The 14,211-nt window shown below is 41.2% G+C and overlaps 2 protein-coding genes and 1 non-coding gene across 8 annotated transcripts in view; 1 reads left to right on the plus strand and 2 right to left on the minus strand.

The window, feature by feature from the left end:
- pcnt (pericentrin) overlaps positions 1 to 9,469 on the minus strand; it is a 57,133-nt gene extending 47,664 nt beyond the window's left edge. For 3 of the 5 annotated variants that reach the window (XM_049596169.1, XM_049596170.1, XM_049596168.1), the window contains exons 1-4: positions 9,273 to 9,469; positions 7,702 to 7,731; positions 4,884 to 5,060; positions 1,928 to 2,071 (exon numbers count right to left, since the gene is read on the minus strand). In XM_049596169.1, the coding sequence (XP_049452126.1) occupies positions 1,928 to 2,071; positions 4,884 to 5,060; positions 7,702 to 7,731; positions 9,273 to 9,320 (399 nt within the window). In that variant the 5' untranslated portion in view covers positions 9,321 to 9,469. The remainder of the gene's footprint in view (positions 1 to 1,927; positions 2,072 to 4,883; positions 5,061 to 7,701; positions 7,732 to 9,272) is intronic. The other 2 variants (XM_049596172.1, XM_049596171.1) reach the window with 1 other exon arrangement.
- Positions 755 to 12,990, plus strand: zgc:112416 (uncharacterized protein LOC550509 homolog). 2 transcript variants are annotated; one of them, XM_049596188.1, is made up of 9 exons: positions 755 to 843; positions 10,096 to 10,242; positions 10,374 to 10,430; positions 10,554 to 10,611; positions 11,421 to 11,500; positions 11,714 to 11,911; positions 12,155 to 12,275; positions 12,362 to 12,495; positions 12,622 to 12,990. In XM_049596188.1, the coding sequence occupies exons 2-9, from the start codon at positions 10,228 to 10,230 to the stop codon at positions 12,847 to 12,849; spliced, it is 891 nt and encodes a 296-aa protein (XP_049452145.1). In that variant the 5' UTR covers positions 755 to 843; positions 10,096 to 10,227; the 3' UTR covers positions 12,850 to 12,990. The 2 variants fall into 2 exon arrangements, with proteins under 2 accessions (XP_049452145.1, XP_049452146.1); XM_049596189.1 differs by lacking the exon at positions 755 to 843 and adding an exon at positions 3,670 to 3,759.
- An 836-nt stretch (positions 12,991 to 13,826) lies between these two features.
- Positions 13,827 to 13,899, minus strand: trnak-uuu (transfer RNA lysine (anticodon UUU)). Its single transcript has one exon. It is a non-coding gene; the product is annotated as a tRNA-Lys (tRNA).
- Positions 13,900 to 14,211: the final 312 nt, after the last annotated feature.

Consider the following 14,211-nt stretch of genomic DNA (forward strand, 5'->3'; position numbering starts at 1 on the left):
ATCAAACACTTTAAGGTAGGTAAATTATATCAATATATTTTACGGCAATATCTCAATACACAATCTCCTCAAAAGCATTTCATAAATGCTAGGACTGGGAGACAAAATCGTGAATAATATTTTTGACCAAATACTCTCTCTGATGCAACAAAGTTGTAGGGAATCCTATTGTTGTTTTTTCCCCAGAAAATATTAATACAATTGCATTTTTTTAAAATCAATAATCACCAATAATGTGGAATTAACAACTGACTGGGTTGAGGCAAGCAATAAAATAAATAGAAAAGTCTGGCAAGTTGATACATTTACATCACTTTACTGTAATGCTGCCTTTAAATTGTGGGAAAAAAACATTTATGCCATATCACGAAATCTAAGACGATATATAGCTTTATATATCAATGATGATATATTATCTTTATATTGCCCACCCCTACCTTAAGGCCACACCCACACTGATACGTTTAAGGCAGGCAAGGCGGCAGGAAACAGACTGGGAATCGTTACAAGGCACAAACATTGACATGTGAAAGCGTTACTGGCTTGAAGCATTATCCTTTGCTGCAGGAAGACATGGCAGTGAGCAAGGAGTAACCACACAAAAGGGGGGGAGGGATGGGAGCTGATAAAAGCAGGTTAAAGTGCAGTGTCTATTTTAGATTGTTTAGGGTGGTTATTGCAGAGGGAATGAAGGACTTCTTGTAAATGTTTTTCCAGGCCAGTGGGACTTTGCCTGCCTGATGGCGGTAACTGGAGGGAGTGGTGGAAGGGGTGAGAAGAGTCCTATGTGGGTGGCTTTCCTGATCACTGAGCGGTTGTACAGTTCAGAGAGCGGAGTTTGGGGTGAGCCAATTATTTTGTGGCCTGATTAATTATGCTGGAGTTTTGTTTTGTGTTTGGTGGAGAGGGAGTTGTATCAGGATTAGTGTTGAAGGTGAGAATTCATTCAATGAGTGAGTGGTAAAATGTCCTTGCAGGCATGAAAAGTCCTGACTTTTCTCAGCAAAAATAAAATCACAAAAGGTATGTAGGCCTTACTATAATGTTTTGACTTGAGAGCTGACAACTCAGTTGGGAAGCAAATGTGGATATCTGCGTCATCGTTTCCAAAAGTCTAAAACGCAAGTCTGGAGTTTTCAAACTAAAACAGTGTCGGCAGCATTTTCAAAGATCTCTTTTTGAGGGGCTCTAAAGTGCGGGAGAGGTGTGAACGATAGCAGTAGTAATGCATTTTAAAACAAAAACGTACTTGTGTGGATGCAGCATAAAACTTCTAAAACTGAATGCAATATGTAATCCACCATGTGACACTACAGCCAAGACAATTTGAGGCCTTGAATTCATGTTAACATAACTTCAGGCATTTTACATTCCCACAACATGACACACCCAATTTAAACTCATTCCCCCACACACACATAATGTAGAGGAACCATGCTGTGTTTTCAGATCAGTGCAGCCAAGCAGCCATGCAGAAGAGCAGACAGTTACACTCCCCATGGGTTGGTGATGACACAGAACACAAACACACACACACACACACACACCCACCCACCCTCTTAATCACACACACAGAAATACCATAACAAGACTCCAATTGTCTTCCATGTAAACAAAGCATGAAGACAAATTACTCCATATGACCGACCAAATCTAAACACACTGCATGTAAACAGGAACGCTGACTTATAGAGGCGGTTCAGAGCCCAGTTTCCACTGCGTGAATTTAGAGCCTGAGATTATAATGTGCAAGTATGCATTCATGACATTAAACCCAGTCATATTGAGTCACAGGTAAGCCCAGATGCGTCTTTAACAGCAAAAAACAGACGACATAAAAGAAGATGCTTTAACATGCACTATGAAAAATGCTCCCCTGCAGAAGCAACTCAGTCTCTGTAAATGTTAACTTATTGACTGTACATACCTTTAGCTGCTCTTTGCCAGTGAGTGCAGCGAGCTCCTCATCTCTAATATCTTCCACAGGGGACAGGCTTTGCTCCAGGATGGGGGGCTGATCCTTCTGTCGTTGGTTCTTCTCAACTTCCGATTTCTCCGGCTTCTGGGGTTCCTATAGGATTAAACTGTTTTAATTTTTCCCACTCTTCCTGATAATAATGTGAACTTTCCCTTTAAAAAGGCAGTAAATAGTACCACCGTTAAGCCTGACCAGGTTACTATGACAACATGCCCCACAGGCAATGTAATGGTTAGTGACCTATTTCTCTAATGTATGTTTACTGAGCAGGGGGCACGGACCACTTGTTAAATCATACAGTGAGCAAACAAGATTAGACAAACACAGGAGGTCATGTAGTGTGACCCCTGAACAGTCCTCAGGGATTTCATGCTACTGCTGGATGAAAATAACCAGCTGCTTTTAATTAAACCAATAATATAAACATCCATTCAAATCAGATTTCTTCAGTCGCCTCTGTAAGTCATATAGTTGAGTTAGCAGGCTATGTAGAAAATCAGGGCTGTATTCTCAAGCCATCTAGTGATTGACGCATGTTAACGTAACTTGAGCAAACAAGTTGTCAATACTGAAACCTGTAACACTTGAAATTATTAGCTGCGTCTCAATTCAGGGGCTGCAGCCTTTGAAGGATGCGGCCTTCGTGGTCGACGTCAGCCACATCCTTTGAGGACCGCATCAGCCAAACGGATACTATACTTGAGATGATTCACTGCCAGAGACACCACTGTTTGATATATTTCAGGCTGATGGACCGTTTTCAGGTTAACTTATGTTAAATTAAGATTCTTTAAGCTGTGAGCTTTTAGCTAACAGTAATTTTAACAACAGTTAGTTAACTTAACTTAATATATAATCGGCGCGCAATGCATCTAGGGATAGGCTGGGCCACGAAGGACACATCCATTGCATCCTCCAAAGTCTAGGACAGAAGGCTGCATTTTTCGGCCACATTTGAAGGACCCTTTGAAATGGGACAGCCTTGGTCGCGCCAATGTGACGCAATCGGTCTTCAAATGCAGCTTTGAAGGCTGCAGCCCCTGAATTTAAACACAGCTATTGTTGTCAGGAACCTTAACGCTTCCTTTTTGTAAAAATAGCTTGTTTTCAATCACGTGACTATTATGACGTGCTAAATTCAAATGGAGGGCAAAAGTGATACCTCGCTATACTGCGTGATTTGTAAATAGAGGAATCTGCAGGCAGCGGGTAATGTCAGAACATTGAAACCCATGTTAAAAGTGATCAGTATAAAATAAAGAAAAGTAACTTTTCACGCAATTTGACCGATTTCCCCAGTGTGGACCCCATCATTGTTACAAATTACTTCACCCTCCAGACCTCCTAACTTTACTAACATTACTAGGGGCGGGAATTTCCAGGCACCTCACAATTCGATTACGATTCAGAGGGTGACAATTTGATAATAAAATGATATCGATGAATCACAATGCATCAAAATGTTACATGATATTTAATCTTGTCTTTCTATTAAGTATAGCATACTGTATTTTTGGTGATCCATTATGAAATAAACACATTATTTTACTTGCATACAGTGTGGCCCTTGTCCAGGTCCCTTTCCCCTTTAACCTACCTCCATACCATTACTTTTGAACCAGGGGGTGTCTGTTGGACTGTATCTATCTGTGGATGCTAACGCTTATCCATTGTGGGATATACATATATATGGGATATACACACGCCTGCGAGCAGCTCCTCTCTCCGTTACCGCTGGAGAAAGCCAAGACACTGGGCAGGCCAGGCACAGGGATTTTAAGGTAAAACAGACTGAGCAGAGTTATTTTCTTCACCACAGAGGTGTTTGTATTTGGTTAATGCAGCAGCCTGTGTTGGTCAGCTGGTTTACATGCTGATCGCTGCTCCTCTCATTAATGTTAGTCTCTGGGTGATGGCGTAAGTATTCACAATATACTTCATGTTCCCCTCGCAAGTGTAATTATTTAGACACTGAATTAAAACAAGCTTGCAACCACCGCTGTCTTTGTGAAGATGAATTAATACAAGTTAACTTGAGCTCGTCTGCACTGTAGACTGTCCAGGAGCCGGGTTCCACCTCTTTTGTTCCGTCAACATCATGTTATGACCATACACGTACATAATCAGTTATTGACATTTGTGAATCAATGCTGAATTATCCACGTCCGCATTGCAATGCATCTAGGAATCGTTTACCCCCCACCCCAAAACGTTATACAGGGAGCTGATGAAAGCGTATAAGACTGTAATGGGCTATAACTATTTTGTACATGGTTGGGTCCACGACTGAAATGAGGTTAGAAAATGTGCTTCAATACAAGTGTCTTTTATATTTTTACTCTGTACATGCACTGCTGTCAGGCTAGGTCAACCGGTTCCAGAGGTCAGGTGAAACACCGTTAAAAATCTGGGTCATGGCTAAAAACACGGAGACGTCGTCACAGCACATTGCAACTACATGCAAATCGAGGCATCTTCAACACAAAGCTTTATGTTAACATTTGACATTAGTCGACTTCTCCCCTTTACGTCATACTATTTTTGGGACTTACAGTGGCCGTTGTTTTTTCCCAATTTGATCAAGTGTAACAGCAGTAAAGAGTGCAAATCATAGGCATTGGCCTCCAGTTGCTGCCCCCCATCTGGACAGCACACCAATGAATGATGGCATATGCAAAGAGGCTATTGTAGTTTTACTCTTTTGTCTTTAGTTTTTAATTCACACGAGGCAGATTATTTTCTGCGCTGATTTGTTGAAGTACAGTATGATTATTTCAAACCATTTCCTAACTGAACTTACAGAACAATTACTGTATCATGATATATATCGTTACCTTGATATAAAATTACATATACCGTGACAGAAGATTTTGGCAATATCGGCCACTCCTACTCAGTGACGTACCTCATGGTTGGTCTTCTTGTTCAGCTCTTTGTCATTGGCTGAAGGAAGTGCTGGTTCTACGCGGCGGCCTTGCGTCGCTCCGTCATTCTGCGAGTCAGCCTGGCCCTTCCTCTTCTGCGTCTTTTTCGGCGCCCCCGCACCGTCGCCTTTCGCCCGCTTCTGTCGGTAGCTAGCAAGCTGCGCAGGAAGGACAGCGAGAGGTAGATGGACACATAGGTCAGGACCACTGAGCACCACCACACTATAAGCATGGTGAAGCTCAGGGGTCGAAGGTGAGAGAGAACTGGAGTCCAGATTTATCTCCTCAGTTGAAAAATGAAAAAGTTATCACAGCATCATTCTGAAATCCTGTTGCAATGTCTAAATGCATATGCGTGCAAGTTGCTCTGTAGAAAAGAAACCCTTATTCTGATGAGTCAGAGTTGTGCAGCAAAAAAGACAGCACCCAGTGAAGCGAGAAGAAATCCCAAACTCACACCCAAAATAGGGCTACACCATAGCCTGACAAAGAAGTTTGAAATGAGGTGACGATGCTAAATATTCTCAAATCTCCAGGGAGCTGTATCAAACCCACGAGAAGTGCAGATTTTAGTGACACACATCGGACAACCTCTCCGCAGACCAGAAACAGCACAAGGTTAAAAGAATTTCAAAAAAAGAAAGTGCACATCCATCTCGGTCTCTGCATTTCTCAGCAAGCAGGAAAGTTATAGTGAGAGACGGAGAGACGGCTGAGCTTTTGGAGGCATCACAAAGTTCCCCTTGAAATCATGACAGGACAAAAAAACACAAGAGAGAAGTTCATTCACAGTAAAAAAAACATCGTCCCCAATCAAATCATGATATTTAGCTTGAATTCCAGCGGGACTGATTTGGTACAAATCCACTGCAGGCCGTTTCTCTTTGCAACACACTCCTCCTCTTTTTACCGCTGCCTCTCTCCCTCTCTCAGCCGGTCTCTCTTCTTTAAGCAGCTTAAATCAGATTACAGCAGTCCATATTGTGACAGAGACCCTCATGAATCCCTCCATCAATAACTGACAGTCAATCATCGACTCCATTTCTTGCTGCTGGTCAGACCTGTCAATTCCTCCTCATCAGAGCAGCTGCTCTGCTGTCCAGATGTTGATCTTGCAGTCTGAAGGCAAAACCACATTGTGCCCAACCTTTTTAGCCTAAAACTCCCTGCCACAGCCAACGTACAGTGCAGAGGGATCCACAAACTCTGGATAGGGGATGGCATGTGTCTAGGCTGAGGGAAGAGGGTGGAGACTGGGAGATGCATTCACATGGAGAGGAGGAGACAGAGCCGTGTGTGTGGCGAGCAGCATCAGAGTGTGCATGCTCTATTCAATCTGAGATTGCATGGCACCTGGGGAGCTACTTGTTGCTTTGTATGATGAGTCACATGCATGTGCATGACAACATTGTGTGTGCATGCACATTTATTCTGATGACGTGCTACATGCCAGGTTATAAAACCGCATTGTAGATTTGCTTTGTGCTCCCATTTAGCACCATGCAGTGCATCCATCAAATCATATCATCCTCCTCTTTTGACTACTAAAAGCAAAAGCTTTGCTTAAAACAATCTTTACCCTAACTCCACCGCACTTAAATCTCTTCCTACCTCACACTGCTCATCTGCTTTCATACAGATTATCACTTGAAACCCCACCCTTTGTGTCCTTCCATCACCCTGCTCACCACCTCCGCCTGCCACAACACACATCACATCTCAGAAAGAAATATTAGCCAGATGAGCAGTGTTTAGCCCAAGGCTGCTTTCTTCCACACTACTGAGAGTCTGACTAACTGGCTGGATGGAGCTTACTGTGGCCACATCTTATTACTAGTCTGCTGAATAATACTATTGTGTTTTCATCAATGTCAAAACCAAGACCATTTGATTTATTTTTGGGGTATGTTTGTGTGTAATTTGTATCCCTACGTGCAATGCTTTCAGCGTGGCGATTAAATCTGAGCATTGTGATGCGCAAAATACAGTAAAGGCAACTGACAGCACTGCATTACCATAGCAACACCATCCATGTGAGATGCAAGTGCAACATATTGAACCTTGCCAAATCTCATGGGCTCACTGCACCACCTGATGGCCTGCAACTAGCATGACAGGGTATGTATGTGTCTAACTACAGGCAGGTGACAAATTAAAGGAAAACCTGAATAAATAAGGGGAGAAACATAACAAATGCAGATGCCTCTATGCAGGTGAACTGCATGGTAAATTTAAGCAATTAATATCCAGCCATGCTCTGTAGCATGTATAAAAATGAGTCGACACCTGATCTTAACCCAACTGAACACCTATGGGAGATTTTAGACCAACTCATTAGACAGCACTCTCCACCACCATCATCAAAACACCAAATACGGGAATATCTTTTGGAAAAATGGTGCTCCAGGGACTTGTAAAATCAATGCCAAGGCACACTGAAGCTGTTCTGGCAGTACATGGCGGTCTAACACCTTACTAAGACACCTTATGTTGGTCTTTCCTATAATTTGTCACCCATGTACATTAGACATTGAAATTATTAATGCAAAACAGATTTCCTCTCATGTTTGCAGTCTTGATAACCTGCATTGAGAGTCAGTCTTTTACGAGCAGCAGGCTTAAATCTCAACAGCTGACAGCAATCACATGGTGCAGAGAAGCAGAAGAAAGCCCTGATTGTCCACCCAAGAGAAACAAAACAAAACGCACAAAGACTGAAATCACAAAGACATAATGTCCACGAACCCACAATCCCATGACAAAATCAAATATCTGCCAGCCACCAGTTTCTATACTTACCGACTGACTTCGGGGCATGTTGGAGGATTTCTGTTATGAGGAATATCAGTTGATAAGTATTACGCATTATAATGTCTGAATGAGTTGTACCATGACCTGGAAATGAACCACATCCAAGAAATACAATTCATTGAGCTACTCTGAACAGGTGACCTAATTTTAGCCTATATCTAGTTTTTAGACAACTCAGCCTGGTTGTCAATATAGGGTAGGCCATTCTTGATTATTGGCCCATCACTAATATGACCTCCTATTGAAGTAAACACAGCTGCTTGTTTTTCTATCTTTGAAACACCACAGTAGCAATTATCACAGACTAGTAGAAAAAAATGCCAGAGGAGACACTCCATATTGGTCAACCATACAGTCATCACCTCATCTAAGTGTCAATTATGTACAACTTTAAACTGTGGGGAACTAAAAAGAGCAAAATAAGACCGGGCAACATCTAACAACTAACACTAGGATTCAGAATAAGTCATTTTATTGTTTGCAAGCCTGTGAGACTGTGCCGTAATTCCTGTATTACATTTATAGACAGGGAAATATCATGTCGGAAAAATGTGCTTGTATGTTTTGGTTGCAAAAAGCAATAACTCAGTGGTTCTCAAATGGTGTGCCGTGATGCAAATCCAGGTGTGCCGTGGGATTTTGTGATAACCACACACTATTATTACAATATTAAACTAGGCCTATACAGAAAGTAATGGATGGATCACAGCCATTTCCCAACAAAGAGGCAAACTCTAGCTAAAAAATGTAATTGAATTTTACTGAACCTGTAAGTGTGTGACACATCGCATTATCTTACATTATTTCCCACTGAAATTGCTGTTATTGTTGCTCTGATGTAATTTTAAAAAGTTTAAAATCAATTCTTGAATCACTTTATAACATATTTCATGAGAAGCAGTTGATTGTCAATTATTATTTTAAGTTAGTAAATAAAAACAAACATTTACGTCGTGATGAAAGTGATGACACACCTTACTGAGGCTATTGTGCATAGATATAAATACAGGTGTGCCTTTAGATTTTGACTTGTCCTTTGTCTTGGGCACAAAAAGTTTGTTAACCACTGTAATATCTACTTTGAAGTTAGTTTAACCACAGGCCGAAAACATTGGGTGCACCTGCACTTTGCCTTGACACAGCTCAAGGGCAACATTCTTGAAATAAGTAAAATATATTTCACATATTAGAAAATAATTTCCCTTGTCTCTGTAAATGGGTGCATGTTTCTGTCTCTGCTGGACTTCAAGTTCAACGATGCATGAAGTAATTCAACTCATTAGCCGACTACCCTACTCCATAAATGTTATTGTTATCGTTAGCTGTGTGCAATCTCAGCTAATGACTAACCCGCGGAATATGCGCGGCAAATTATTAAAGTTACGAGTACTTGACATTTAACGGGCAAAACGGAACCCAAGCAACAACAAACAAAACGTACAATAACGTTGGAGGTGGCTGCAGTGAGCAGTGGACAAACGCAAAGCTATGACAAAAGAGTTGGCTAGCGTCCACTGTTAGCATTCAGTATTAGCGTGCGTTAAATGTTAGCAACAAACCTTAGCTTTTCCAGCTGCTATTTTCTTTTGCCGTTCATCGTCATCCATCTCTTGGGTTGAATTAAACCATTAAGAGTTTAGGACATCGGTCCTAATTCAGCTTAAAAGCAAAATAGATCTTCACTTGTGGCATAAGTTGGCTAAAACTAAATCTTTGAGCTTCCTTTAGACACAACTGTCAACAGATAATATTCAATATGGCCGCCAAGTCTGCTCAACTCCGCCCTTATCGAGTTTCCTTGAATGAATGGACCAATCAGATTATTACATTCCACGTCTTCAGCCAATGGGAAGGCGTGTCACTTAAGAACCACCTCCTGTCTTGTACATCATTCAAAACTGGAGTCTACTTGACCAATGAGATGGCTGTATTTTGGATTGACGGATCTCGTAGCCAATCAGAACAGACTAATACAAAACATACCTCCGCTCACCCCTATGTTTTGAAAGTGAATGTATGGAGTTCTCCACTGACTGGAGGAACTGACTTACGTATGACAGCTGAGGTGTGGTTACAAAACAGGGTCAAAAGGCCACCGCCATTCATATTACGTCTATTCAAGCCATTATAACCGGTGTGACCTTTTGTTTTATTTGTCGGAAACCCAAATGATTACACCAATTTATCTAGACATCTAAAGACTAGTTTTTCTAAATAAAATTAGCCCAGAATAGGCCTATATTCAAACAGGACATTTCAGTGACTTGATCAAGTTCTTAAGCTTTAATCTAAATAAAAGTGCAATCAAGGGAAAGTTGGATCTGAACTAATCTAGTCAGGTTATTTGATGTCGAAAGTCTCACTCCCTCTTCTCTTTCTCAGCATGGAAACCAAGTAGTTATGCAGGTCATTATGAAGAGCCAGTGGTAAACAGGTGTGTCCCATGGCAACCACTGTCTGGCTTTAGTCTAGACTCAAACACACCAGTGTACACAAAAGTCTGTGTGTCTCCAAATGCCAAGATTTCAGGTAAATGACATATTTAAAGGATATATTTGCATATCTGTTTTTATGTTTGTGTCTAGTATTTCAACAAATTATATAAATTCAAGCACACAGCAGATGTTACAGTAACACGGAAGCTTTTTGTAATCCTTCAGCATGACAGTTCCATGGTTGATCAGATGACAAGACTTAAACTCAAACTGCTGAAGAAGGTAGGTGAGAGTCTGTACTTTGTTAATGTGGAAAGATAGTGCTTGGATTTTGTTCACTTTTACAGTTACTATTCTCAAGTGAAATAGTTCAGCATTATTTGTCTGTTTTACTTATATTTCTAGAGACTGGAAAACAAAAAGCACAACATGGACGACAGAGCAGAATCTGCCCAGTCTGCAAGTAAGATAACAAAGACTTCTTTGTTGTTGTTTTTTACACTTATTTGTGTTACACCAAAAGACATACAAATAAAGAATAAAGACTTCTTTGTGATGAAAAATGTCGAACTGTGAAAGCTGTCAGCATAACCTGCCTCGACAGAATATTTACATTCTTCATTATAGACATTTAGCTTGTCCTATGACCTCAAAAGATGGCAATTAAAAAATGTAAAATGAGTTTCTAATACTTTAACACACTAAGAGGTAAAATTAACTCGGTAATAAAAGTTAGGCACTATGAAGAGACTAAGACTCCTAAAAAGGTAGAAGGATGTTTATTCACTTCAAAACAAGCTATTAGAGCAAGTAGATGTAGCAGACATGGGGAAAAATAAAAAGTATTAATGGCATTTTTCAACCTGGACCCTATTTCCCTGTGTAAATTGATCAGAGAGACAATTTCTGAAATTGTTGCAGTACTGAGGGAGCCTCAGTGGCTGGCAGCCATGAAATGAGCTGCAATGGAGTCACATAGGGCAATCAAACATTGTCATTCTTTGTCTATTAAAGTGATTATTTTTGACACATAGCGGCTCATATTGTTATTATAAGTGTCTGAAGTGTCTCTTTACCTTAACCTTGATGCAGTCTGTTTGTTATTGCCTCATTAAGCAGAGTCTCTTTCTGAATTATCACGAGATATCACAAGATGTCACTTGCAGGAAAACAACAGTGGAAATGTGTGTGAGTTCTGGAGCGAGTATAATAACCAGAGTGTTATACAGTAGTAGTAGGAGTAGTTTTTGAAAACTTGATTTGTCTGTTCAGGGAGTTGCCGGTATGATGGACAATTAGATCAACTTCACCGTGCTCTGAGGCGAAAACAGGACCTACTGCAAAGACTCAGGGTTTGTACAAATTATTTCTTTGTTTTCCAAGAATACAAAGTTTCATTTATTGACATATTATTGTAATTCCTTGCATACCTACATTCAGCCATTAAGACAATAAAACTATAGAAAGACAGACGACACACCCAGCAAGTTAGAGTACTTAATGTCTTATCTTTCAGCTGTAACTGTGAAATGTATAATCGTTTGTGTACTGTATCTTCTGTGTAGGAGCAGTACATGTTAGAGGACCTCAACAGACCTCACACCTGGGGAGGGTCACAGAGACAGTACAAGTCACATTTCTACACTGCCCCTCAGCCACCGCCTCCTCTGCCATTCCACCAGCCAGCCCCTGCTCTGCCCTTTCTGCCCCCTCCACCGCCACCACCAGCCCCGCCTCAGCCTCCGCGCATCATCCAACAGACTGTGAGACACTTAGCATTGACCTCAAAAACACCCCAATCCTCCAGATCTGTTTCTCTGTTTCTATGCAGTCTGTTAAGTGTATTTAATCCTCTTTTCCATCTCCTGATCTCCTTTTTCTCATTTATTTTTGCCCCTCTATGTTATTTTCACATATATTGACACTGCTACCCAGACTGACTTGCCAGGAGTTCATTAATTAAGGAAAAGACTTAATTATTTCCCCGTCTTTGTCTGTCTCTGCAGCTACCCCAGCAGCCTGCAACCATTATACAACAGCTGCCACAACAGCAGCCTCTCATTACTCAGATTCCCCCACCTCAGCCCTACCCTGCACCTGCACCACGCGCGGGCAGCATCAAAGAGGGTATGCAACAGCAAAGAGAGAACTACCTTATCTGAGTCTCACTGTATTCATGTGTGTTTTATATGTATGTGTATGCTGTGTGTTAGATATGGTGGAACTGATGCTGATGCAAAACGCCCAGATGCACCAGATCATAATGCACAACATGATGCTGAAAGCCATGCCTTCTGTATCGCCACCTGGAGGGCCAAATGCTCCTCTAACTACATATCTTGGGCAGGTACACACACACACACACACACACACACACACACACACACTCTCTCTCTCTAAGAAGTCTCATTTCTGACCCTTCACAAAATTGTCCTCTCTGTCTGTCACAAACTCCCTAAATGTGTATTTCCAGGACAGTTACCAGGGAAACCCTATTTTCGTAAGGCCAGATGTCAAACCAAGAGGAAGTGCTGTCCATCATCACCATCACTATGCCCCTGCAGCACCACAGCTGCCTCCCATCTGTCACCCTACATGGCTACCAACGGTGTCATCTGTACCAGCCGGACAAGCAGGGGCACATTTACCCTCCGTACACCATGACACAGCCACTTTCACACTCCCAACACTCAATGTGTAAGGTGCACATGTACTCTGTGTCTAGTATTTCAAACAATTCATTTTTATTTTTACTTTTTTTTTAGCGTTCATCAGAGCTGAGTTTGGGCCTGATGAAGGTCACTAGACTTAAACGTCAGCATGTTTGTTTGACGTGGTCAGAATAAAGGGGTGAAACTGAGATTAGCCAACTTTGTCCTGAAGATCTGTGTGTGCTACCTTTTTAAATTGGATATTATAATGTTGAAACACAACTCGGAATTTACTCTGAGAGTCTCTTCTTGTCTCTGAGTTGAAAATGAACACTTGTTGGAAGTGAAGCCGTGTCTGCATAAGACTGGTCAAACATATGATGGCTAAAAAGATTTAAAAACTTAAGACAAGAGCAGAAATTACAAATGCACTTATGGAATTATTTCTAATGGAAAAGTAACATACTTAAATATGTCCAAAATATATCACGTGGCAGTGAGACAAAAACAGGGTATACTACTTTAACTTTTAATGTGCTTGGTCAACTCTGACCACGTGGGTCAACTTCGAGGTCCTTCTGGAACACCTGACACACCACATAAGGTAGGCTAATCATAGCTAAAGTTAGCTACAACAAGTTATTCCCCAAGTAGTAAGTTCATTTTTGTTTGTATATCCGAATAACATCCAAATTTACATTAAATCGATCTAAGTTGCATTTTAATTAAACGTCTCATGATAAACTTGAGTCCTTGTACAACGCTCCTCCATGCAGTATAACAACCTGACCAAACACACAAAGATTAAGTTAAGATTAACTGTATTTTAACACAATTAAATAAACCATTTATAATATTAAATAGCTGTTAGATCAAAGTTGATGGCTCCGTCATAAGAGCAGCCGGAGATGTGAAGTAAGAGAAAAAGTATCAATGCCGAACTTGGACCTGAGCTCCCGACCCCCACATGATGGTGACCCCTTCATTAGAGCGCCTGTAGCCAGGTCGGAAAAAGCAAAAGAATCGCCGCCCGAACAGGGACTTGAACCCTGGACCCTCAGATTAAAAGTCTGATGCTCTACCGACTGAGCTATCCGGGCTCTGCGAAATGAGGAAATTGGGCGAAATATGAAGATAATAGTTTAAAATTCAATATCTTTGTTTGTACTGCCATGGAAATCTCAATAACTTTGGAGCATTAAGCGCTAACGATAACTAGCGACCTGAAGTGTCAAGATAGTTATCCGTATGCTAATTCTAGAGCGCTGTTAGCAGCTAACGTTTGCTAGCTAGCTAGCTAGCCAAAGCCAGCCAGCCAAAGCAGTTGCACAGTTAGCCGTATGCTAACTTTAGAGCGTTGTAAGCAGCTAACACTAGCTAGCCACCGGAAGTTGTAAGATAGTTAGCCGTAC

This window comes from Epinephelus fuscoguttatus, linkage group LG14 (genome assembly GCF_011397635.1).
Source record: "Epinephelus fuscoguttatus linkage group LG14, E.fuscoguttatus.final_Chr_v1".
In the NCBI taxonomy this organism is placed as follows: domain Eukaryota; kingdom Metazoa; phylum Chordata; class Actinopteri; order Perciformes; family Serranidae; genus Epinephelus; species Epinephelus fuscoguttatus.